Source organism: Natator depressus, chromosome 2 (genome assembly GCF_965152275.1).
Source record: "Natator depressus isolate rNatDep1 chromosome 2, rNatDep2.hap1, whole genome shotgun sequence".
Classification (NCBI taxonomy): Eukaryota; Metazoa; Chordata; order Testudines; family Cheloniidae; genus Natator; species Natator depressus.
This window is the reverse complement of record NC_134235.1, coordinates 203,414,220-203,437,231: the sequence shown is the minus strand read 5'-3', so window position 1 is coordinate 203,437,231 and position 23,012 is coordinate 203,414,220. Positions and strand designations below refer to the sequence as shown.

At 47.1% G+C, this 23,012-nt stretch overlaps 1 protein-coding gene across 1 annotated transcript in view; it reads right to left on the bottom strand.

Annotated features, from left to right (window-relative positions):
• SPMIP4 (sperm microtubule inner protein 4) overlaps positions 1-23,012 on the bottom strand; it is a 49,724-nt gene that overhangs the window by 8,309 nt on the left and 18,403 nt on the right. The window contains exons 4-8 of the mRNA XM_074943330.1: positions 12,174-12,203; positions 6,177-6,361; positions 3,022-3,110; positions 1,111-1,285; positions 752-843 (exon numbers count right to left, since the gene is read on the bottom strand). Of these exons, the coding sequence (XP_074799431.1) occupies positions 752-843; positions 1,111-1,285; positions 3,022-3,110; positions 6,177-6,361; positions 12,174-12,203 (571 nt within the window). The remainder of the gene's footprint in view (positions 1-751; positions 844-1,110; positions 1,286-3,021; positions 3,111-6,176; positions 6,362-12,173; positions 12,204-23,012) is intronic.

Here is a 23,012-nt window from a genome sequence, read left to right as displayed (position 1 = left end):
ACAATAAACATGGAACCTCCCAAAGCCATTTTACCCTTTGCAGAATAGAACTGCACTTTAAAATAGAATCAGAGAACTTTGAAGGAATTGCACATTCTTGATTCACCTTAAAATAAAAAGGCAAATTACTCACATGAAAGTAGCAGAATGTAAAACTATCTCAAAAACCTCAGCTGGTTCTTCTTGGTAGACAAACAATAACATGTGATGCTACATGGACTTTTACCAAATGGAAGCCAAGTCTACACGTTATCAGGAAAGACCGAGTCTGATAAAGGCCATAGGCCAGATCCTCAGCTGGTGGCTTCAATGGAGCTACGCTGATTTACACTAGCTTAGGATCTGACCCAATGCGTTTCAGCCTCTGCACTGGTGCACCACTCACAAGAGACCTCCCTTCTGATTTTAAGGGTGGCATTACTAATGTTTATAGAGGCCAAAGGTACTGTAAAGTGTTGCCATGTGCTGGTGACAGCTTTGAAAGATGAGAGAGAAAATTCAACTAAGCCAAGAGTCACAATCAAGAAAATTAGTAATTGAACACATCTTTGATACATTATACAACTTCTGTCTACAAAACAGACGACCACTGATTTTAACTTATGAATAATTTATCTCCAGTTTAGAGTGAACCTGATCTTGTAAACACACATTACTGGGGCTACTACTGCAAGTCATATCAGGGTCTACTCCTGTTCGTGAAAGCTATGTCTGGTTGCAGGATGAGGTTCTTAGTGATTGCAGTACTTACCAGTTCCACGTCTTCCCCTAATTCTCCAGTTACTCTGCCAATTAACTTCATGTTGTAATCATCCAGTACAAGGGGGTTCATGGGACCTCTACCTTAATGGAAACATATTTTATTTTATTTTCTAGTCTTCTTTGGTTAGACAAATGAGAAGAAATGTTTAGTCACGTGTGTGGAAAAACTCAAATAACTGTTACCCTGTGTAACATTTATCATATATGCAGCTGCTTTTTAAAAATACCCCAAATCTTGAAATAGGACTCAAAAATGGAAAACTAAATCCATTGGCTAAACCCTTCTGCTGACATCATGTTATCTTTTCTTCTTTATCTCTATTCGTTTCTATTAAAAATAATGCATACCTGTGAAATCATGGTTATATGTTGTTATCCACTGGGCCCTCTCTACATTTCGCAGCATGTTGGTTGTCCTTGAAGAGAGATTAGGTTCCAGTGGGTTGCATGTAGCGTTCGGAGCCACAGTCTTTGGTGGCTTTGGATAGTATATCTGACTGCTTCCCTCAACAAATTTAGGAAACTGGAGGGAAAAAATAAAATAGGTAAAGTATAAAAATCTTGCTGCATCTAGGTGAGGTGTCTTTAAGACATGGGGTATCTGTACGTATTTTAAAGTTCTGATATGAAAAAGATCAGAAAATATGGTCTTTTTAGGAAACATTAAGTGGTAGCATGGGTGAGTTGGACATAAATATATTTCTAGAAAGGGCCTATGCACCCCTTACTCTTGTGAGCAATTTTCCACACTCTTCATCCAGCAATCTTTCTGTTAAGTTTACCTGATGGAATTACTCATGGGCGTAGTTCTGCACCACTGGAATTCAGCCCTGCATTACAGTCTAATTAGAATATTTAACATCTGCATAATTCATCTGAAACAATACACTTAGATTTAAAACCTTCATGTGAGGCTCTTCCTTGCTCTCATATTTTCAAGGACACAGTAGGCTGGACTCTACGTACCATTCATACGCATTCATATTAACAGGGTGCTTCATAGGGATTGTCAAGTCAACAGGCTTGTATCTCTCAATATCCATAGGAAACTGCATCCCCAAAAGCTGTATCTATATCTTCCTTTTGTTTACCACTGGCCTCCCTATACTTTTCATCTTGTCTCATGTATGTCTTTCATCTAACTTAGGCTGAGCAGAGACCTGGTCTTTCTATTCATCTGAAGACAAACAGTAGCAGAAGCCTTAACACAAGTGCTGGAACAGGACAGGTCAGGGGGCCATGACCTCGTCACTTTTAAAAGTGGGAGGGCTAAGCCCCTCCCATTTTTTACCATCTGTAAGCACAAGCAACGAGGTGGAGAGGAGTGAGTGGGGGGCTGGGTCTTGGGGGAAAGAGGTGGCACAAGGGTGTGGCCTAGGGTTGCCAATTTTGGTTGGATGAATTCCTGGAGATTTCATCACATGACATAATCTTTAATTCCTGGGGACTCCAGGACAATCCTGTAGGGTTGGCATCCCTAGTGTGTGCTCAGGGAGAAGGGGCGGTGTGAACGCGGAGGCTTGGGGAGAAGGGGTGGTGTTGGGGCGTAGCTTTGGGGAGAAGGGGTGGGGTGGGGTGGGAGGCAGGGCCATGGTTCGGGCACCTGTGGCCCCTGAGGGAGCCTCTGCTGTTCCTGAGCCTTAACGCTTAGGGGCAAATCCATCCACTCATTCTGTGTTCACGCAGGATCCCCCCGCAATGGAACCAGTGTGCTTCAGCTATGTAAGGCAGAGCTGGATTCAGAGATCTGTGTAGGGGAGGTGCACTTCTTGCACAGCATGGAGACGAGCTCTGCTGGGAGGGGCTCCCTGTATGGCAGCATGAGGACAGGACCAGGGAACAAGGCAAAAGAGTATCTGCTGCTACACAGATCCTCCAGTCATGAGGGGCTGCAGAGGGGCGGCTCATTGGCCACTTTGTTAATCTAGCATGAGAAATTCCTCCTCCTACGTGTCTCTGGGGTACTAGACTGGGCACTGGATTTTTATCCCTTAAATCAAAAAGAGCCTTTAGCCTGACAGCCTCTCTTAGCTTCTGATCTTATTTACATGGTTTTTTGATGAATGAAAGATCTCTCCTAAAATGACGGCTGTTTGTTTTGACTACACTGTGCTCTATTCAGGGCTTGAATGGGTTTGTAACGGCAATTAATTTGAAATGCAGTCAGGCATCTTACTTTCTTCTAAATCAGTTTTACGAGGATTTGGTTTTGTTTGATAAAAAATTTAAATTTTCCTAATCACAGGAACAACTACCTACATGAAAGTATGCATGTTGTCCTGGCCAATGCAAGGCCTCCTTCTGGGAGTCCGATGAAATGTTGATGACTTCATGTCTATATGGATTACCTAAATGGTTGAGAAAAAAATAACAGGCTATAGTGTAATATCCATCAGGCAGAGCCAGGGACAGAAGAAGAGAGAAAAGTTCATTGGTGGCTGAGGTTTGTACACAAATCATCCTCTCTGGGTTGGGTTTTATTGCAAGGGCTCTTGTTTAATGCAAATTGACACCAATTTGGCAAGACTCTCGCTGCATTCTCCCTGTATAGTTTTACAAGTACAAAACACTACAGGATAAATAAGAACTGGTGAATTAGAACGTTGGGCCTCTGCCCATAAAACCTCTTCCAGAGGTGGAACTGAATGCCACTGATCAATGAAGTAGCCTAATTGACTGAGCACAGGCCTGGAGCAACTGAGCCCCGGTCTATGCTACAAATTCATGTCGCTATAATGACATCACTCAGGGGTATGGAGTGATACAGTTATACTGACTGAACTCCCGGTGTGGGAGTGACACTGTGTCGATGGGAGAGCTTTTCCCATCAAAATAACTACTGCCTCTCGGGGAGGGGGAGTATCTACGGTGATGGGAAAAGCTCTCCCGTCAGCATAGGTAGCATCTTCACTAAGCGCTACAGTGGCACAGCTGAAGCGCTGCAAGTGTAGACAAGCCCTTAGTTCTGATCCTGGCTCTGCTGTGTGGCCTTTCTGCACCTAACTCCCCCAGAAATCAAGTCAAGTCAATGGGAGTTTGGTGCCTAATACCTTTGCGAATATCACTGTAGCAAGCCGCCGACTCACCGACACGGCCACGGCGCCTCCTGCTGGTTGCCCGGGAATTAGCTCTTTCCAGCCTCGGAGCGCCTCCTGCTGGCCGGTTTCTCCCTACCGGTATCTGCTTCCTCATCACTCTCCACCACTTATACTTCGGGCACTTCAGGCCCCCTTATCTGGGTCTCTCCTCCCAGGATGCCCACCTTGCCTCAGTGGCTACTGCCAGTTGTCATCTAGCCCCCTTTCTCTGGGGAAAACTGCAGTCTATAATGGCCACTCATCATTGGCAAGGGGGTTGGACCTGCTATCTTTCTAGCCCCCAGGTGTCTCCCTGCAGCCCCAGTACCTCCTTAGGCCTTCCTGCCAGGCCGCAGCCTGGAAGGTAGCCAGGCTTGAACTCCCCAGCTCAGCCTGCCCCTTCCCCAGCACTGCTCTGTTGAAGGTACCCTGTCTCTCCCAGGCAGCTAGGTCCTTCTCACTCCAGGGAGACTCTCACAGCCCTCTTACCAAGGCCAGCTGTGGCCAGCTACCTAGCCAGCCTCCCTCAGCTGTTCTCACTCCTTTTATCCCAGGAGCAGGGTAACCGCCCCGCTACAATCACCCAAAGTATTCTTTATATCGTTAAAATGATAAAAGCCACCCAAGTTCAGTCTAGGTTACCTGAGTTCTCAATCTAGATTTCCATCTCCCCAACTAAAAGCAAACTGCAGTAAATAAGTTTTTGTCCCAGCTTGCCCATATAAGTAAGATCATACAGAGGGAACAACGAATAAAGTCAAAGAATTTTCGAAGAGCAGTCATTTGCTGCTTCTAAAGTAATTCTTAACCCGATAAACTGTGTTGGGAATAGACCACAGCTTCCAATGATCCCCTGTTGAGCGAAAATAGGTTTTGCAAACCCACTTCCACACATCTGATTAGCATTGTTTAGTTTGAATGGAGAACTGTAAAAAGCGGAAGAGAGGTCAAAAAAAGTACTTCCAATGTTATACGCTTTTTGTGAAAAGGTTTTGTTTATGGCTGACCAAAGTAGCCCCATATCATACAACCCTCTTAAACATCACTGTTCAGCACAGTGACAGTGACTAGGGAAGGTGGCTGATTAATGCAAATGGACCTGCTGCTTAATGTCATCAGCTTCTTATCACTCCAGCAAATGCTGCTTCTCTTTTAAACAGAGAGTGCCAAACTGTGCTTGGCTCGCACAGACATGGAGCAGACAAGCTGGCAACTGCACCAAGAGTCCTGCTATTCTGGAGAAGAAATGTCCATCCTGCCCCCACACCTAAATGCCATGGGGTGCTAATGACAACACATGTGCTAGTTAACCCAGACAGGAGAGCTGCAAAAAGCATACACACTTCAACAAAGAGATTGTGATCTGGAGAAACGGGGGCAAAGCCAGAGCACTACATTTTACCAGAGCCCTGGGCCAGATTCTGAGCCCCTTACTCGCATTGAATCCCACTGGGACCATTGTGGAGTAAGATGCTACTCAATGTGAGTAATGAGTAACAGTAATTTACTGCTTCTCTGAGCAGCATTAGTTTGCTGTTAGAAATAATTTCACCTTGGTGGGGTAAAATATAAACAGTTCAGTGACTGTTTAAACATACAGGAGTCATCCGCAAACAGTGAGTGTTGGGATTTCAGCTCAGCCCTGGTCTACACTACAAACTGATGTCGGTATATCTATGTCGCTCATCCACACTCCCGAGCGATGTAGTTATACCAGCTGAACCCCTGGTGGAGACAGCACTGTGTCGATGGGAGGGCTTCTCCTGTCAACATAGCAGCTACTGCCTCTCGGGGAAGTGGAGTACTACGGCAATGGGAGAAGCTCCCCTGTTGGCTTAGGTAGCGTCTTCACTAAGCACTACACTGGCAAAGCTGTGCTGCAAGTGTAGACAAGTCCTCAGACTGCAAGGGGCCTGGAAAAGTTTGCCACATGTTTTTGTACCCTGTGACCTCTCACTGCACATTCTGCCATTTGTAAACATCTGGGTCTCTTCCATAGTGTAACTATCATGGTCAATGGAGCTACTACAGGGATGAATTTATTTGGCCCAGGATTTGCAAACTTTTGATCTCTGCCATAGCTTTTTCTAGCCCCTCTCACTGCCTGTAACTACCAATAATTATTCCCATGACTGGAGAAGATTGTACACTAAATTTTATGCTTCACCTTTGTAGGAAATCGAGAGCCATGATGGCAGCATGCTTGGCACCAGCATGCGATGCTCCAGCTTAAGCCAAGCTGTTTAGCTCTGTTGCTATTATTTTCACACACTGGCTTCATTTCAACCAAATCACAAACATTTGAGAACACCAAACAAATGCCAAGTGCTGTTTTACCTTTGGTCTTTCTCAAAACAATCACACCATAAGCCTTCGTAGGGACGTTGGCATGAAAAGGTCGATGGTTGCTTGCTTGGATGCCAGTGTCTTGATCCTCTGGTGATTTAAAGTTTGGGAATGTGGCATACCTGGAGATGTGTGTCTGGTAGGGGTGTGTGACTGGAAATGGCAGGGATAATTGTCTTGGATTGAATTTAGATGGAAAGAAGAGCAGAAAGAAACAAAGTTACCTTACTTTAAATAAATATAGATTTGTCTTAATAGTAAAACAATATATTGTATATCCAACTGGGCCAAATTCATCCCTGGAATAATTCTGCTGAAGTCATTGGAGTTACACCTGGGAGGAATTTGATCTTCTGTGTTTAAAACAGATATTGGGTCATTGCTTGTCAGACACTTGTAAGGAGATGCAATAATTGCTCAGCTGAGAGGAGGCATGAGAAGCAAAGAGGAGGGGGTCCTTTAGTTTCTTTAACCTCTCCTGCCCTTAACTCACCAAGACTTCCCACTGTTCCCCCCCATACCTCTGAGGCTCTTTGTTCCTTCCCCTTCTTCCTGTGTAAAAAAGATAATTTTTCTTTGTAGTTGCAACACTTGGGGCCAGCATTTGGGCCATGGAGATGCCACTACAGGCAAAGGGGCATCAAATAAGATTGTATAGTTAGCATGTCCTTAGGACCAGCTCTGCAATTGAGGAAGCGTGAAGACCAAGACTAATATCTGATCTCTACTTGCTAATTAGAGATGGACCCAAATCAAGACTTTGGGAGGGGGTGGTGGTGTTTGAAATCAGAGCCCAGATCCAGATCAGAATTTTGTAAGAGGTCCCTACCAACATAATCTTCACGCTACGTACAACTCTAACTGGGCCTACGCTGCCTTCCTTGGGGCGGTCACCCACAGCTTCAGCCTGCACAGTAACACTACCCTTTCAGGCTCATGAACACATAAACTTTACATCTGTCCTCTCTGTTCAAAGGTGCTCCTGTCTCTATAATAGTACATGACAGGAGGCTCTGCAGAGACAGGTACCCACAATAGGGCAAGTAAAAGACTGAAGAACTCATGTGAGAAACTTTCAGGGAAAGTATTTTCCTACAGACTCAAGAACTGGCATGGGGGGGGACAGGGTGGAGGACAGCGGGACAAGACAAAAACCAGACACAAGGAACAGTGACAGAAAAAAGTATGGAGGGAAGGAAAACAAAGAGAGGATAAACCAATCGCAACAGAAATAGCAGGCACCTGCCTCACACATAAGAAGTGCAAGCTTCAGAAAAGCAAATACAGGCCATACGAAGTATGTAAGAAGAGTGAAGGCTCGTGACGGGAGATGCCATCTAACGTAGGAACACTGAAATCAACTGAGGTACTGTCAGACAGCCAAAAGAAGGATGGAAAAGAGGAGAGTAGAAGGGAAGACAAGGCCTGCCTAGTGGCCTACCGTAGTAGTAATGCACTGCTCTGGCATGTGTGAGATCAAGGTTCTTTTTCTAGACTTAGGTCTGTGTGTGGAAAAAAGGGGACTGTAGTTTTGCTGACTGCCTCTTGTTGGGAGAACACTACCGCTTTCCCCCCTTACAGTACCATTGTCTAGGAGGCCCCACTCCAGCAAAGCCCTTAAGACAGGCACTTGAAGTTAAGCATGAGTAGTCCCACTGAAGTCACTTTGCTGGATCAGGGCACTGGTCAATATAGAGGCAACCTCAAAGTGCTTAACTGCTTTGGTGGCTTTACATCTTAACGCTACAATTCAACAATGGTAACTGGCAACTATTTTATCGGTGTAAAATAAAAAGTCAAATACAAACTGAACAGGTCTTCTAATGTTAATTTTAACTCAGTACTGCAGAAAAGATCAGACACATTAGCAAGCAGAAGAAAGCTAGTAAATAACGTGTTCTAAAGACTTGGAGCAACTTACATAAAAAAAAAAATTAAAAAAAAAGCAAGAGGAATGAGGAGGTGCAGCTTCCTTACAGGCTCTAATGATCTTTGGCAATAAACGAACTTATGACTTCTAAACTCAAAGATCAAATATTTTAAGTGCATGGACTTTGTACGTAATGAGTCACATTTACTAATGTTTACTTTTAGGTGAAAAAGAGAGGCAAATTCTAGCCTCAGCTCCTAGCACAGATCCCACTGAAGCTAATGGGTACCAGGCCTGTGCATCTAAACTCAAAATCTGGCCCAAAGAAAACGTTTTTTCTGGGTGGAGGGTGCTAAAAGAGAGTGCCACTCTGGACACCAAGAACTGGGATTTCACTGAGTGTTTCTCATATTGCTGGGGCTGCTATTTTCAGCTTTCAATTATTGAATGGTGAAGAAATCAAAGACCTAGATAAAAAATCCTAAAACATTGTGACAAGACAAATAACAGAGATCCAGGGATCTGTCCTGAGGGAAACAAACACTGGGATTCTATTTCAATATGAGGAAATAGCATGATCTGGGTTCTCTAGAAAACTCTAACATGAAAGTTTACGCACCTTATTGTGAGCAAACACCTTTTCCAAACTGCTTTAAAAAACACAGCCTACACAATATGTATAGGTCAACCTCACCCCTTTTCTGGGGCTGTACTCCACTAACTAAAATATCAACAATAAGCTAACAAACAATAGCTTGGCCACGGGTTCTCACAACAAATTTTTGGTGGCCTCAGAGTGCAGCCACCAACTCTTGCTGATGGCTGCTCCGACAATTTTTCCTAAAATACTTAATTACTTTTAGGAAAAACAAATAAATATGCACCTGCCCTTGTCCAAATCATAATTTATTTATGTAGGGTTTTTTTATTTTCAGACTTAATAATAAAAATAATGTATAGTTGTCTCTATTTTTTAATGGACCTAAACAAATAAGGTGCTTTGTATGTTCTTGTATTTTTTGTTGCTGTTTCTTTTGCTTTTTTGGTTGCTTTTTAAAAAACTTGATAGCTAGTAAGTCTGCTGCTCTGAAAAGTGATACCTGTATGTTAATGCATGGTGCCAAGTATCAGAGGGGTAGCCATGTTAGTCTGTATCCACAAAAACAATGAGGAGTCCCGCGGCACCTTTTATCTTCTATCTGTTAGTCTTTAAGGTGCCACCGGACTCCTCGTTGTTTGTATGTTAATATCACTTTCCAGGGCTTCCCAGCTAGCTACTAAGTCTGTTGTAAAAAGTGATATTAACAAACATACAAATATCACTTTTCACAGCAGATTTACTCAGCCCCGGAAGTCTGGGGATAAATTAAGCCTTGGATGTGGAGGTGGGTCGAGCAGCAACAGAGGCCAGGGGCAATGGCGGGAGGGGGTAAGCCCATGGCTGGAGCCTGGAGCCCAGTGCCTGGGGGTTGGAGCCCGAAGCCCCATGGCCATAGTCTGGGATCCGAGGCCCAAGCTTGAAGCCCTTCGGCCGGGGGATGGAGCCCACCACCACATAGCCAGAGCCCAAAGCCCCGTGGCCGGAGCCTGCAGTCCACCACCCCAGGGCTGAAATTTGACCCCACTGCCTCCAGGAAGATGGGGAACTCACTGGCTGCCTGCTCCTCCAGAGTTTGTCTCTCCAGAGCGGGGCTGGGCCCAACCCCTGCTGGGGACTCTGCGGGAGGGGCTGCTGCTTTCCTCCCCACACCCCATCCAATCACTGCCCAGGAGGCTGTGGCCACAAGAAAAGTCCCTGGTGGCTGCATGTGGCCACAGTGGCTGCATTTGAGAAATGCTGGCTTAGACTTTCTGACCAAGCTTGGCTTTACCTAGTCTGCTATGTCCATACCCTAGATACTTCCTTCACTAAACAGGAGCTTCCCCTCCTCCCTGCCCATATATCTAGGTGGGGTAATGAGGTGTGACCATAAAAGCCTTTCCATGCCCACTGGCAAAGGGTTCAGTGTCATGTAACAGCAACTTCTATCAACCCTGACAAACACATTGCTGTCATATATATCTATAAAGAATGTCGTGTAAGATATTAAATGAAAGCTGGTGACACAGTGGTCATTCATATCATTGTGAAATGTGTGTCTTGACACTATCTAAGGCATTATGGATATTTACTGATATTATGCGTTAACACCTGTAACCAACAAACAGAGAAACAGGTTTTCTTCCAGACAAGAGGGAGGCTAGTTATCTCCCTGTCTCTAATGTAAATTGAGCATGGTGATGTCAGAGACAAGGGGCAGTTCATTTGCATGGGAGGCACGCAGGAGGAGCCAATTAACACGAGGATGTGAAATCAGGACGGGAAGACACTGGAGTCTGAACCCCAGGGGTTCATCCTGACTTTACTGACAAAAACAATAAACTTTGAGGAATTTAAGGGGAAGCTAAAAGACATTTTGGATCCATCCCTGAGGGAATAAAGAGGTCAGTGCCTTTTGCATCTGTGAACGATGGATCCCAGCCATGTGGGCTGGTGACACTGAGAAATGGCTTGTCATAACCATACAGCTAAGGGTAGCCTAGAATTCCTCCTTACCTGTAAGGGGTTAAGAAGCTCAAATAACCTGGTTGGCACCTGACCAAAAGGACCAATGGGGAAAGAAGATACTTTCAAATGGGGGGGGGGGAGGCTTTGTTGTGTTCTTTGTGTGTTCTCTGGGGAAGCAGAGAAGCATCAGGTCAGAAAACTCCTTCTCCTAAAATCATCCTAAAATGAGTCTCAATATTGCAAAAAGAGTAAGTAAATAAGGCAAGGTGTGTTAGATTATCTTTTGATTTTAGTTTGTGAATTTTCCCTTTGCTAGAAGGAGGTTTTTTCCTGTTTTTTGTAACTTTGAACTAAGCCTAGAGGGAGCTCCTCTGTGTTTGTGAATCTTTTGTTACCCTGTAAAGTTATCTTTCATCCTGATTTTACAGAGGTGATTCTTTCACCTTTTCTTTAAATAAAATTCTTCTTTTAAGAACTTGATTGATTTTTCAGTGTCGTATTGACTCAAGGGATGGGTCTGTGCTCACTTTGTAACCAATTGGTTAGGATATTATTCTCAAGCCTCCCCAGGAAAGGGGGTGTAAGGGCTTGGGAGGATATTTTGGGGGAGATAGGGCTCCAAGTGGCCCTCCCTGAATGCTTGTTTAAATCACTTGGTGGTGGCAGCATACTGTCCAAGGACAAAAGGAATTTGTGCCTTGGGGAAGTTTTTAACTTAAGCTAGTAGAAATAAGCTTAGGGGGTCTTTCATGCGAGTCCCCACATCTGTACCCTAGAGTTCAGAGTGGGGAGGGAACCCTGACATGGCTGTAGGTGAGAAAACTGCTTTCAACAACAGCTGGAGCCTGCTAAGATTATATGTAGTCTCTTAGAACTGAGTTAAACTTTTGTTTTATTTGTTACCATTTCTCTTTCTATTATCTTTGCTTAGTGTCACTTAAATCTCTGTTCTTTATTATTAAACTTTTTCTTGTTTTATTATCAATTCATCTCAATGTTGTTATGTTAGAGTAAGGTGCGAATGCTCAGCTGAACCAACAGGCTGGGTATTCTGCCTCTTTGGAGACAGCAGACTTGGTATTTCTGTCAGTGACAGGCTCTTCCAAGGGGCTTGGGGGCTAGGGTGTATCAGGTGTTAGCCGCAAGGCAAAGAGGGCTGGGAAAGGCCTCTTTGGCAGGCTAACAAGCTGTGGTGGCAGGGAGCTGTTACTCAGTTTAACACCAACAAATCTCTTTTGCTAAAACAAAGGCATAACAAGGTCATTCATAACCCAGAGAAAGTATCACATGGCACTAGCAAGAGTGAGTCAGCAAAATGCATTTAGACCTTAGGCATCAGCCAGCAAGATCAACACCTGCTAAGAGGGTGGGGTGCTTTGGACAAGCACTAATAAATTTACCATTGTATGTGTTCATTCTGTAGTGAGATCTCTCTTTTTTTCCTAGTGCTAACTTTTCCCTTATCTATTGCCAGAGTACATAAACTATATCAGTGCGGATATAAAATAGAGGAACTGCCTTTCTTTTAAGGCATAAAGAAAAAGGTACAATATAAATGATATAAACTTACTCGACTGAATTAGCTGGAGGTTCAGGAAGCCTGTATTAGAGAAAAGAAAATATTAGGTGACTAATTTGGAGTGATCCATATTCATTGTGATTCCCTCTCTCCTTTTTATCTAAATCAGTACAACCAACAAACATTAGAGACAAATTAATGTGTAATAAACACAGATAATACTCTCACTGATATCAGTCTCTGGGTGTGAAAGTTCTTTACATGTTTAGGTGCCAAAATATGAAAGCTCAATGGGCGGTGGGGGTGTGTCAGTTTAGAAGAAACAGGAAAAAAAAATCACCTCTAATACATCCTTGTAACGAGCCCTACCTTAGTAAACATCACTCGATAGTACTTTTAAAAAACGGAACCCTTTTTATCAGTAATGCAAAACAGAAGAATCTGAAAATATATCCACTCTATTCACAGGATTAGTAGAGAAATTATATATTCATTTTTCAATGATAAATTTTTTATTCTTCATGGTAGAGACTTATTTTTTTAAAAAAAGCAGTAAGGTGGAGGATGTTTCCCAAACTTGGGATGCCGCTTGTTCAGGGAAAGCCCCTGGCGGGCCGGGCTGGTTTGTTTACCTGTCGTGTCCACAGGTTCGGCCGATCGCGGCTCCCAATGGCCGCTGTTCACCGCTCCAGGCCAATGGGGGCTGCGGGAAGCGGCGGCCGGTACGTCCCTTTGCCCATGCCATTTCCTGCAGCCCCCATTGGCCTGCAGCGGCAAACCGCGGCCAGTGGGAGCCGCGATCGGCCAAACCTGCGGACGTGGCAGGTAAACAAACCAGCCCGGCCCGCCAGGGGCTTTCCCTGAACAAGCGGCGTCCCAAGTTTGGGAAACACTGGTCTACACTATAGAATTAGGCCGACATAAGGCAGCTTATGTCAATCTATGTCAGTGTCTACGCTACAGCCTTGCTCCCGCTGATGTAAATGTCGTGCGACATAGTAACTCCACCTCCAAGAGAGAAATAGGGCTTACGTCCGTGTAGGTAGGGCAATGCAGTGTCTCTATAGAGTGCCATAAAACTGACAAGAAAGCTGGCTCCCAGCTCCCCAGCCCGGCTGCTGCACGGTCTCCGCTCTGAGCTGCGCTGCTACACAGACTTCCAGCCTGGACTGCCACCCGGGCTCCCCAATGTCAGCCCTGCTGCCCCCTGGGGTCCTGGCTCTCCACTCACTGCCAGGAGCACATCAGCTGACCGGACTCCGGGTGCGGATCCGCTGGAGGTGAGAAGCCCCAGGTGTGAAAAACAGTATGGACATCATCCACGGCAGTAATTACTGCGGTGGCTGTAAGTCTACCTAACTGTCCCAGAGCTATGTCATTACTTCACATCAGTCATTATGGGGGCACCCATAGCCAGGTTCTATTCCAGCCTCTGGCCTGCAGGGTGACCTTGGGCAAGTCATGTCACTGCTCTGTGCCTCAGTTTCCCCATCTGTAAAATAGGGATAAGAAACTGACTTCCTTTGTAGAGTGCTTTGAGATCTACTGATAAAAAAGCACTGTATAAGAGCACGATAAAAGGTATTAGTATGAATTATTGTTTATTTAAATGAAGAGCTGTCTGTCAGGCAGTATAGGATCTAAAGTATATGCATTTGACTTTTGCACAGGGCTGCTGATCTCTGAAGAGGAACACTGGAATATTATGGGCATTCCTTGTGGTGCATTCATACACATGGGCATGTGCATCTAGAGGGGCTTCTGGAGGGATTACTTCTCTCTGGGCAAACAAAACTCTTTTTAGGGCTTTCTCCTTGCCCCAGAAGGACAGCCAATCATTAAAACCCTGACTTTCCATATCTTCCCTTTTGAAATAATCTCGGATTCCTGTTAAACCTATGAATTGGAGAAGCCTGTACAATTCATCTCCTTGTTAGTTCTGTTTCATATCTTAAATACCAGGCACAGTCAGTTATGGATCTCTTTAAGGCCATTACACTTTTGATCACTAAACAAAATGTAGGGAGAGGGTCGTGTCACACAGTAGCACTCAGTATAATCACGGTGTGATGTGATAGCTCACAAAATTTCATCACAAGTGTAAGCAGAGTCAGGATGGGCTCCACCCTGACATCTGGTGGTGAGGTGTGGCAAGTAGTGGAAAAGAACTTCAGAGGCTGATCTCAATTTGCATAGGCACACCCACCCCACCTAGAATGAGGCCATAACTGCCCAAATGGTCACTTTGGCTGTTGTGGGATCCCCAGTGTCTTTGTTATTGGGGCGGGAAGAGTAAATTGTTATTACCCTGATTATGGGAACTGTGCTTGGAACTGTACTTGGCCTTTTGTTATGATGGAGGGACTCACCATCAACTGAGTAGCACTCGCTAGGCAAGGGACATGGGTTCCAAAACTCTGTGAAGGGAGAGAGACTTGAGACAGGTATTAGTACCTGGTGGTGTGGGCCCCTTTGTGAGGGCCTGAAGCACCAATTGCACCTCTGTCTCTCTCCACTGTGGAATGTCAGAGCTAATGTTGGGTCTATTAAGAGTCTTGCTACAGGTACTGTGCTGCATTCACTTTGGCCTTATGGTGCACCAGCACTAAGGCCCCCACTACTATGAGCTGAAATCACTGAGAGCTGAAATCACTAAGAGCTGAAATCACTGAGCACTGTGTCAAGTAGTGGGGAGCCGGAAGATCTAGAGTGCAGTGGTGCTGTTCGTGAGACGGCGAGCTGTGCAGAGCGGAGCCGTTCGCGAGACGGCTAGCTGAGCAGAGCTGTTCGTGGGACAGCGGTGTGTTCGCGAGACGGCGAGCTGTGCAGAGCTGTTCGTGAGACGGCGAGCTGTGCAGAGTGGAGCCGGTCGTGGTGGAGCGGAGCCGTTCGTGAGACAGCGTAGCAGAGCCCTGTGGGGCAGTCAGCTTCAGGACACGTAAGGTACCCCTTACCTCTTTCCCCCACACACAGGCACATTTTAGCCAGACTGGGGAGTAACACTCTGCAGATGAACTTTTGAACTCTGGGGCTGGACCTTTTGGATTTTGGGTGATTTGAGGATTGCTGGACTCAAGAGACATTTGGGTTCTGGGACTCAAGAACCCGAGGGAAAGGATGTGGCCCAATTTTCTGGGGTGGGTCTTTGCTCATGGTTTGGTTAATGAACACTAGTTGTGGTGTTTTCCCAATTTAATGCTGATGTCGTTTACCTCATGTTATTAAAGATTCTCTACTACACCGAGACTCCGTGCTTGCGAGAGGGGAAGTATTGCCTCTTCGAGGCGCCCAGGGGGTGTGTAAGATTTTCCCAGGTCACTGGGTGGGGGCTCGAGCCAGTTTTGTATTTGCTTTGATGAGAGGGAACCCCTGTGTACTGAACCCGGCCCTTGCTGCTATCAACTTGGCCTGGCAGAAGGGTTACATTTTTGGGGGCTCGTCCGGGATAAGACTGGGTCAGTACCCCTCGCAAGCACATCTTAGGTGAGTCATTAAATTGGGAAAACCCAGCATCTGGTTGTTGTTGTATTGATCTGTTATATTTGGGAAAGAAATTACAGTTTGTATAATGGCGCTACATTTGCTAGAGGATTGGTGCAGGGGGATGAATATTAACCCTAGGAACTGTGTCCTGGTGACCGGGGTGCCAGAGGCGTTCGATGAAGGCTCGATAGAGCCTACCTTAAGGGCATCCACTGAGTACCTGAGTAAGTGTAAAATGCGTGGGCGCATGTTTGTGAGGGAGGACGGAGATTTTGCGGTACTGTGTGAGCTGCCGTCGGCTGTGGACCCTCTACAGGTTCCAGGCACGATAGCAGTGGAAGATGGTGAGTGGAAGGTAATAACTACTGGGAGCCAGCCCCTGCCTCTGACGTGGAGTTTTTAAAGAAAATGTCAGCCTTTTTGGGGAAAGAGGGGAAGACCCTGGCTGATATGCCGGGTCTGTTGGGCCTTGACCCAGGAGTCCCACCCCGGGAGGCTGCTCCATCACCTGATGAGTGGGTGAAGGCTTTGGGGCAAGCATTAGAGAAGGTTGTGCCACCCCACCCTGAGGCAAACCCCTATCGTAAACTAAGGTTGTTTTCTGGGGGTCCCACCCCAATACCTGGGGAGGAAGCATTTGAACCCTGGCTGGAACACACCACTGAAATGCTGCAGGAGTGGGCAGTACCTGATGCTGAAAAGAGAAGGCGACTAGTAGAGTGCCTCAGGGGGCCAGCCCTAGATGTGATTCGCACCCTGAAGCTCAGTAACCCTGGGGTCAAGGTAAAGGACTGCCTAGAGGCCCTTGATCATGCCTTTGGGAGAACCGAGGGCTCAGAGGATGTTTATTGCAAGTTCCTCAATGCCAGGCAACAAAAGGGAGAGAAAGTTTCTGCCTATATACAGAGGTTGGAGAAATTATTACAGAGAGCCATCATGAGGGGAGCAGTAGCGGTTGAGCAAATGGACCGGACTAGATTGGCTCAGATTGTGAGAGGAATTCAATATCAGAACCCAATCCTTCTCCACCTTCGATTAAGGGAGCGCCAAGACAATCCACCAGGTTACTCTCGACTGATAAAAGAGGTCCGAGAGGAGGAAGAGAGGCAGGCAGCTGGTGAGGTTTGGGAGGTTCAGCCACCCCAGGCAACTGCCACAACATCCATACGAACACCCAAGGCGCTGATGGTGAATCCTCAAGAGGAACTTACCCAACGAGTGCAGGTCCTGACACAGAAAGTGGCTGAACTAGAGAATACTATCGATTCAGCAAAGACTTCAGGGTACAAGGAACCCCCCGTTACCACGGTCCAGAAGACTACATTTAGAACCTCTGCCCCACCCCGGCAACACGGGAAAGGGCAATCCTTCTTCTGCTACCGGTGTGGCCAGGATGGGCACATTGCTGCCAGGTGTCAGAATGCAGAGAATCCCCCGCTAGTATACCAAAAGCTGAGGACCACCTGGGGAAAGTCGGGAAACGGCCCCAGGGCCTGGGAAGGGAGCCGCCTAGGCCTGCAGGGTTTGGAGGCTCCCCTGCGAAGAACCATGCCACCCGAATCCCCCCAGGATTGATAGGACCTCGAGCAGAGGTCACTGTAAAGGTTGAAGGGACAGAATGTAGAGCAGTGCTTGACACGGGATCCCAAGTGACTATCATATTCCAGTCTTTCTACCAGCAGATACTTATGCATCTGCCTATACAGCCCTTGACAGGGCTTGGCCTATGTGGTCTCAGCATGGATGAATACCCATATCAGGGGTATGTCATTGTACACCTGGAATTCCCAGAAGAGATCGCTGGGGTAAGACAGGAGGTGGACACTGCAGCTTTAATATGCCCCGACCCTAAAGGTGTCTCTGATGTGTCCGTGCTAATAGGGACCAACTCCAGCCTCTTTAAGGTACTTGCAGATTACTGCAGACAACGAGCAGGGGACCAATACCTGAATACCTTGGTGATACACACACATTGTGCCGCAGCCTACAGAAAAATTGAGGACGCAAAAAGAGTGATGCCTGATTTGCCGGTGGGAGCACTGAGGTACGCAGGCCCGATCCCCTTAGTGGTGCCTGCAATGACAGAAAAGGAGGTGATTGTCATGAGTACCTGCCTGAAAGGCAGTAAGAGAACATTAGCAGTGGTAGAGCAGCCGACCGAGGGAGGGCTCCCTGAAGGAGTGCTGGTTCTTAGTGGAGTCATAACCCTACCTGCTGAAGCCCAGGAAGAGGTGACTATACTGATTGCTAATGAAACGAGTCGTGATATTTTTGTGAAGCAAGGACAAAAGATAGCAGACCTCTTTGAGCCTGAGTCAATTGTAACCCCCCAGTGGGAAACTCAAGTTCCAACGATAGACCCAGCAAAGTTTGACTTTGGAGATTCACCAGTGTCCGAGGAGTGGAAAGATCGCCTGAGGAAGAAACTTTGTGAAAGATCCAAGGTGTTCTCACTGCATGAGTGGGATGTGGGATGTGCAAAAGGAGTAGAACACAATATCAGACTACATGACTCTCGACCTTTCAGGGAGAGATCTAGGAAGATTGCACTCTCTGAGATGGAAGATGTGCGACATCATCTTCAGGAGCTGGCTGCGAATGGCATCATTACAGAGTCCCGCAGCCCATACGCCTCACCCATTGTGGTAGTCCGTAAAAAGAATGGGAAAATCCGGATGTGTATTGACTACCGCACCCTAAACAGCCGTACTGTGGTCGACCAGTACACTATGCCTCGAGTGCAAGATGCCTTAGACTGTTTGCTGGGAAGCCAGTGGTTCTCTGTGTTGGATCTTCGAAGTGGGTACTACCAGATCCCTCTGGGAGAAGAAGATAAGGAGAAGACAGCCTTCATCTGCCCATTAGGGTTTTATCAGTTCGAACGCATGCCCCAAGGGATTTCTGGAGCACCTGCCACCTTTCAACGTCTCATGGAGAGAGTTGTGGGAGACATGAATTTACTGCAAGTGTTAGTTTATTTGGATGACCTGATTGTGTTTGGAAGAACCTTAGAGGAGCATGAAGAAAGACTTCTTAAAGTGCTTGATAGGTTGGAGGATTATGGTCTGAAGCTTTCAATTGACAAATGCCAGTTCTGCAGAACCTCAGTGAAGTATGTGGGTCACATCGTGTCCCAAGAGGGTGTGAGTACTGATCCTGATAAAATAGAAGCACTCACTACATGGCCACGTCCAAGTAACTACAGAGAACTCAAGACCTTTCTCGGATTTAGTGGCTACTACCGCAGATTTGTGAAAAACTATGCTACAATTGTAAAGCCTCTGAATGATCTTACCAGGGGACATCAGTCCAGCAAGAACAAATCTAAGTCCAAGAATAAGGGGAGGTCCCCAAAGCCCCCCGTGCAGAGACACTATGGCCCATTTGAACCATTTGGGCCACGGTGGGATGAGAGATGTGAAAGGGCTTTTCGAGAAATCATTATTTGTCTAACTCATGCTCCAGTCCTAGTTTTTGCTGACCCAAGCAAACCATTTATCCTGCATACTGATGCCAGTTTGGAGGGTCTGGGAGCAGTCCTGTACCAGGAAGTGGAAGGCAAACGTAAACCTGTAGCTTTTGCCAGCCGAGGATTGTCTGATAGTGAAACTCGCTATCCCACCCACAAGCTGGAATTTTTGGCCCTGAAATGGGCCGTCACTGAGAAATTTCGAGACTACTTGTATGGTGCTCAGTTCCAGGTGTGGACAGACAACAATCCACTGACTTATGTGTTAACAAGTGCTAAGCTGGATGCTACAGGGCAGAGATGGGTGGCCGCCTTGGCTAGCTATGAGTTCAGCATTCAGTACCGATCAGGGAGAAGCAATGTAGATGCAGATGCATTGTCCAGGCGTCCGCAGGCTCCAGAAGTTGCTGTGATACCCACAGATGGAGTGAGAGCTATTTGCAGTGTGAGTCGCCGAGAGCCAGAGGGCCGTGAGAGCCTTCAAGGATGTGTTGCAGAAGCTTTGGGCCTGCCCCCTGAATGCATGCCTTCTGCTTCAGTGAACTATATTGCATTGGACCAATCTCCTTTGCCCATGCTCAATGCGGCTGACTGGCAAGAAGCCCAGCGGCAAGATATTGACATTCGTGATACACTACTTGCCAAAAGGGAGGGGCGAAGCCCAGCTGCGGTTGTCCCACCTAACCCAGAGGGTAAACTACTATTGAGAGAATGGACCAAACTACAACTGATTCAGGGAGTGCTACACCGAATGACCACCGACTCTTTACAAAAACAACGAGCACAACTAGTGCTGCCAAAAAAGTACAGAGCCCTGGCCATGAGGGCCCTGCATGATGACTTTGGGCATTTAGGGATGGAGAGGACCCTGGAACTTATTCGTAGTAGGTTCTATTGGCCCCGAATGGCTGAAGATGTTCGCAGGAAATGTGAGACTTGCGCTCGATGTGTTCAAAGGAAAACTCTGCCCACGAGGGCTGCATATCTCAAGAACATCACCAGCAACAAACCTTTGGAATTGGTATGCATTGATTTCTTGTCTGTAGAGGTAGACAAGAGGAATGTTGGGAACATTCTAGTAGTGACTGACCATTTTACACGGTATGCACAGGCATATCCCACACGTGATCAGAGGGCCACCACCGTCGCTCGAGTATTGTGGGACAAATATTTCTCAGTCTATGGATTCCCGGCTCGGATACACTCTGATCAGGGGCGGGATTTTGAGAGTCACCTTCTGAAGGAGGTGCTGAAGATAGCAGGAATTAAAAAGTCTAGGACAACGCCTTATCACCCCCAAGGTGATCCTCAGCCAGAGAGGTTCAACCGAACCCTATTAGATATGTTGGGAACTTTGCGACCAGAGCAGAAGGCAACCTGGAGCCAGCATGTCGCATTTCTGGTGCATGCCTACAATGCCACAAAGAACGATGCTACGGGAGTCACCCCATATCTGTTGATGTTTGGGCGAGAACCAAGATTACCCATAGACTTGTGCTTTGGTGTATCAGAGGATGGAGATAGCTATGAAACTCACCAGCAATATGTATCCCAACTAAGAGAAAAGCTGCGGGATGCTTATCGCTTAGCTACCGCTGCAGCTCGGAAAAACGCAGACCGCAACAAACATCGATATGATGCTAGAGTGCGTTCGCAGGAGCTCCAGCCGGGGGACAGAGTCCTGCTGCGAAATTTGGGTATTGCTGGCAAACACAAGATAGCTGACAGATGGAAGGCAATACCTTACCTGGTGATGGAAAAGCTGGGAGATCTGCCAGTCTACAAGATCAAACCTGAAGACGGTCCAGGGCAAATAAAGACGGTGCATAGAAACCTTTTGCTCCCTGTGGGGGAATTGGTAAGCATCCCTTATGAGACGGGCCACGACAGGGCAGCCGGGCAGAACAGAGGGGCTAGACCAAAGCCGCCATCCAACACAGACAGCGGGCCCCGTGCAGCTAACTTACCCCTATTCTGCACATCTGAGAGTGAGTCTGAGGAGGAAGACACAACCCTGGTGTATCCTGGGATGGAGACAAGATTTCAGTCTCGATCAGCTGAACCAAACGAGAGTTTTCCCTCTTCCGCCCTAAACCCCATGGCGGAATTATTTAGGCCCATTGCTGACACCCCTGTGCCGCTGATGAGACCCCCGTGTGATGACACACACAGGTTATTGGCCAGTGGAGACACACAGGTAGAGGATGTCCTGGGCACCTTGGACCCTCCCGCGTTAGAACTAGGAGTGCAGGGGCCTACGCCAGTAGCCAAGGGACCCTCAAAGGAAGCCTCTCCATCCGTCAATCAAGAGGATGTTCCCCCTACCTCGGCAACAGAGAGTCTCAATAGACGAGACAGGGTGATAAGACCAGTAAAACGGTTGACTTATGATGCACCTGGGGTGACTAGTGAGGAGCCAATACATTTAGCACACAGGATTGTGGAAGCCAAAGTGGGCTTCCTGAGGCCCTTTAGAGGAAACCAATGAGTTGGTATAAAGGGAGTATGATTTGTCGGGACGCCAAATTCTCGGCTGGGGGGAGGATGTAAGCAGAGTCAGGATGGGCTCCACCCTGACATCTGGTGGTGAGGTGTGGCAAGTAGTGGAAAAGAACTTCAGAGGCTGATCTCAATTTGCATAGGCACACCCACCCCACCTAGAATGAGGCCATAACTGCCCAAATGGTCACTTTGGCTGTTGTGGGATCCCCAGTGTCTTTGTTATTGGGGCGGGAAGAGTAAATTGTTATTACCCTGATTATGGGAACTGTGCTTGGAACTGTACTTGGCCTTTTGTTATGATGGAGGGACTCACCATCAACTGAGTAGCACTCGCTAGGCAAGGGACATGGGTTCCAAAACTCTGTGAAGGGAGAGAGACTTGAGACAGGTATTAGTACCTGGTGGTGTGGGCCCCTTTGTGAGGGCCTGAAGCACCAATTGCACCTCTGTCTCTCTCCACTGTGGAATGTCAGAGCTAATGTTGGGTCTATTAAGAGTCTTGCTACAGGTACTGTGCTGCATTCACTTTGGCCTTATGGTGCACCAGCACTAAGGCCCCCACTACTATGAGCTGAAATCACTGAGAGCTGAAATCACTAAGAGCTGAAATCACTGAGCACTGTGTCAAGTAGTGGGGAGCCGGAAGATCTAGAGTGCAGTGGTGCTGTTCGTGAGACGGCGAGCTGTGCAGAGCGGAGCCGTTCGCGAGACGGCTAGCTGAGCAGAGCTGTTCGTGGGACAGCGGTGTGTTCGCGAGATGGCGAGCTGTGCAGAGGGAGCCGGTCGTGGTGGAGCGGAGCCGTTCGTGAGACAGCGGTGTGTTCGTGAGACGGCGAGCTGAGCCGAGCTGTTCGTGAGACAGCGAGCTGTGCCGAGCGGAGCCGGTCGTGGTGGAGCGGAGCCGTTCGTGAGACGGCAAGCTGAGCAGAGCTGTTCGTGAGACGGCGAGCTGTGCAGAGTGGAGCCGGTCGTGGTGGAGCGGAGCCGTTCGTGAGACAGCGTAGCAGAGCAGAGCCCTGTGGGGCAGTCAGCTTCAGGACACGTAAGGTACCCCTTACCTCTTTCCCCCACACACAGGCACATTTTAGCCAGACTGGGGAGTAACACTCTGCAGATGAACTTTTGAACTCTGGGGCTGGACCTTTTGGATTTTGGGTGATTTGAGGATTGCTGGACTCAAGAGACATTTGGGTTCTGGGACTCAAGAACCCGAGGGAAAGGATGTGGCCCAATTTTCTGGGGTGGGTCTTTGCTCATGGTTTGGTTAATGAACACTAGTTGTGGTGTTTTCCCAATTTAATGCTGATGTCGTTTACCTCATGTTATTAAAGATTCTCTACTACACCGAGACTCCGTGCTTGCGAGAGGGGAAGTATTGCCTCTTCGAGGCGCCCAGGGGGTGTGTAAGATTTTCCCAGGTCACTGGGTGGGGGCTC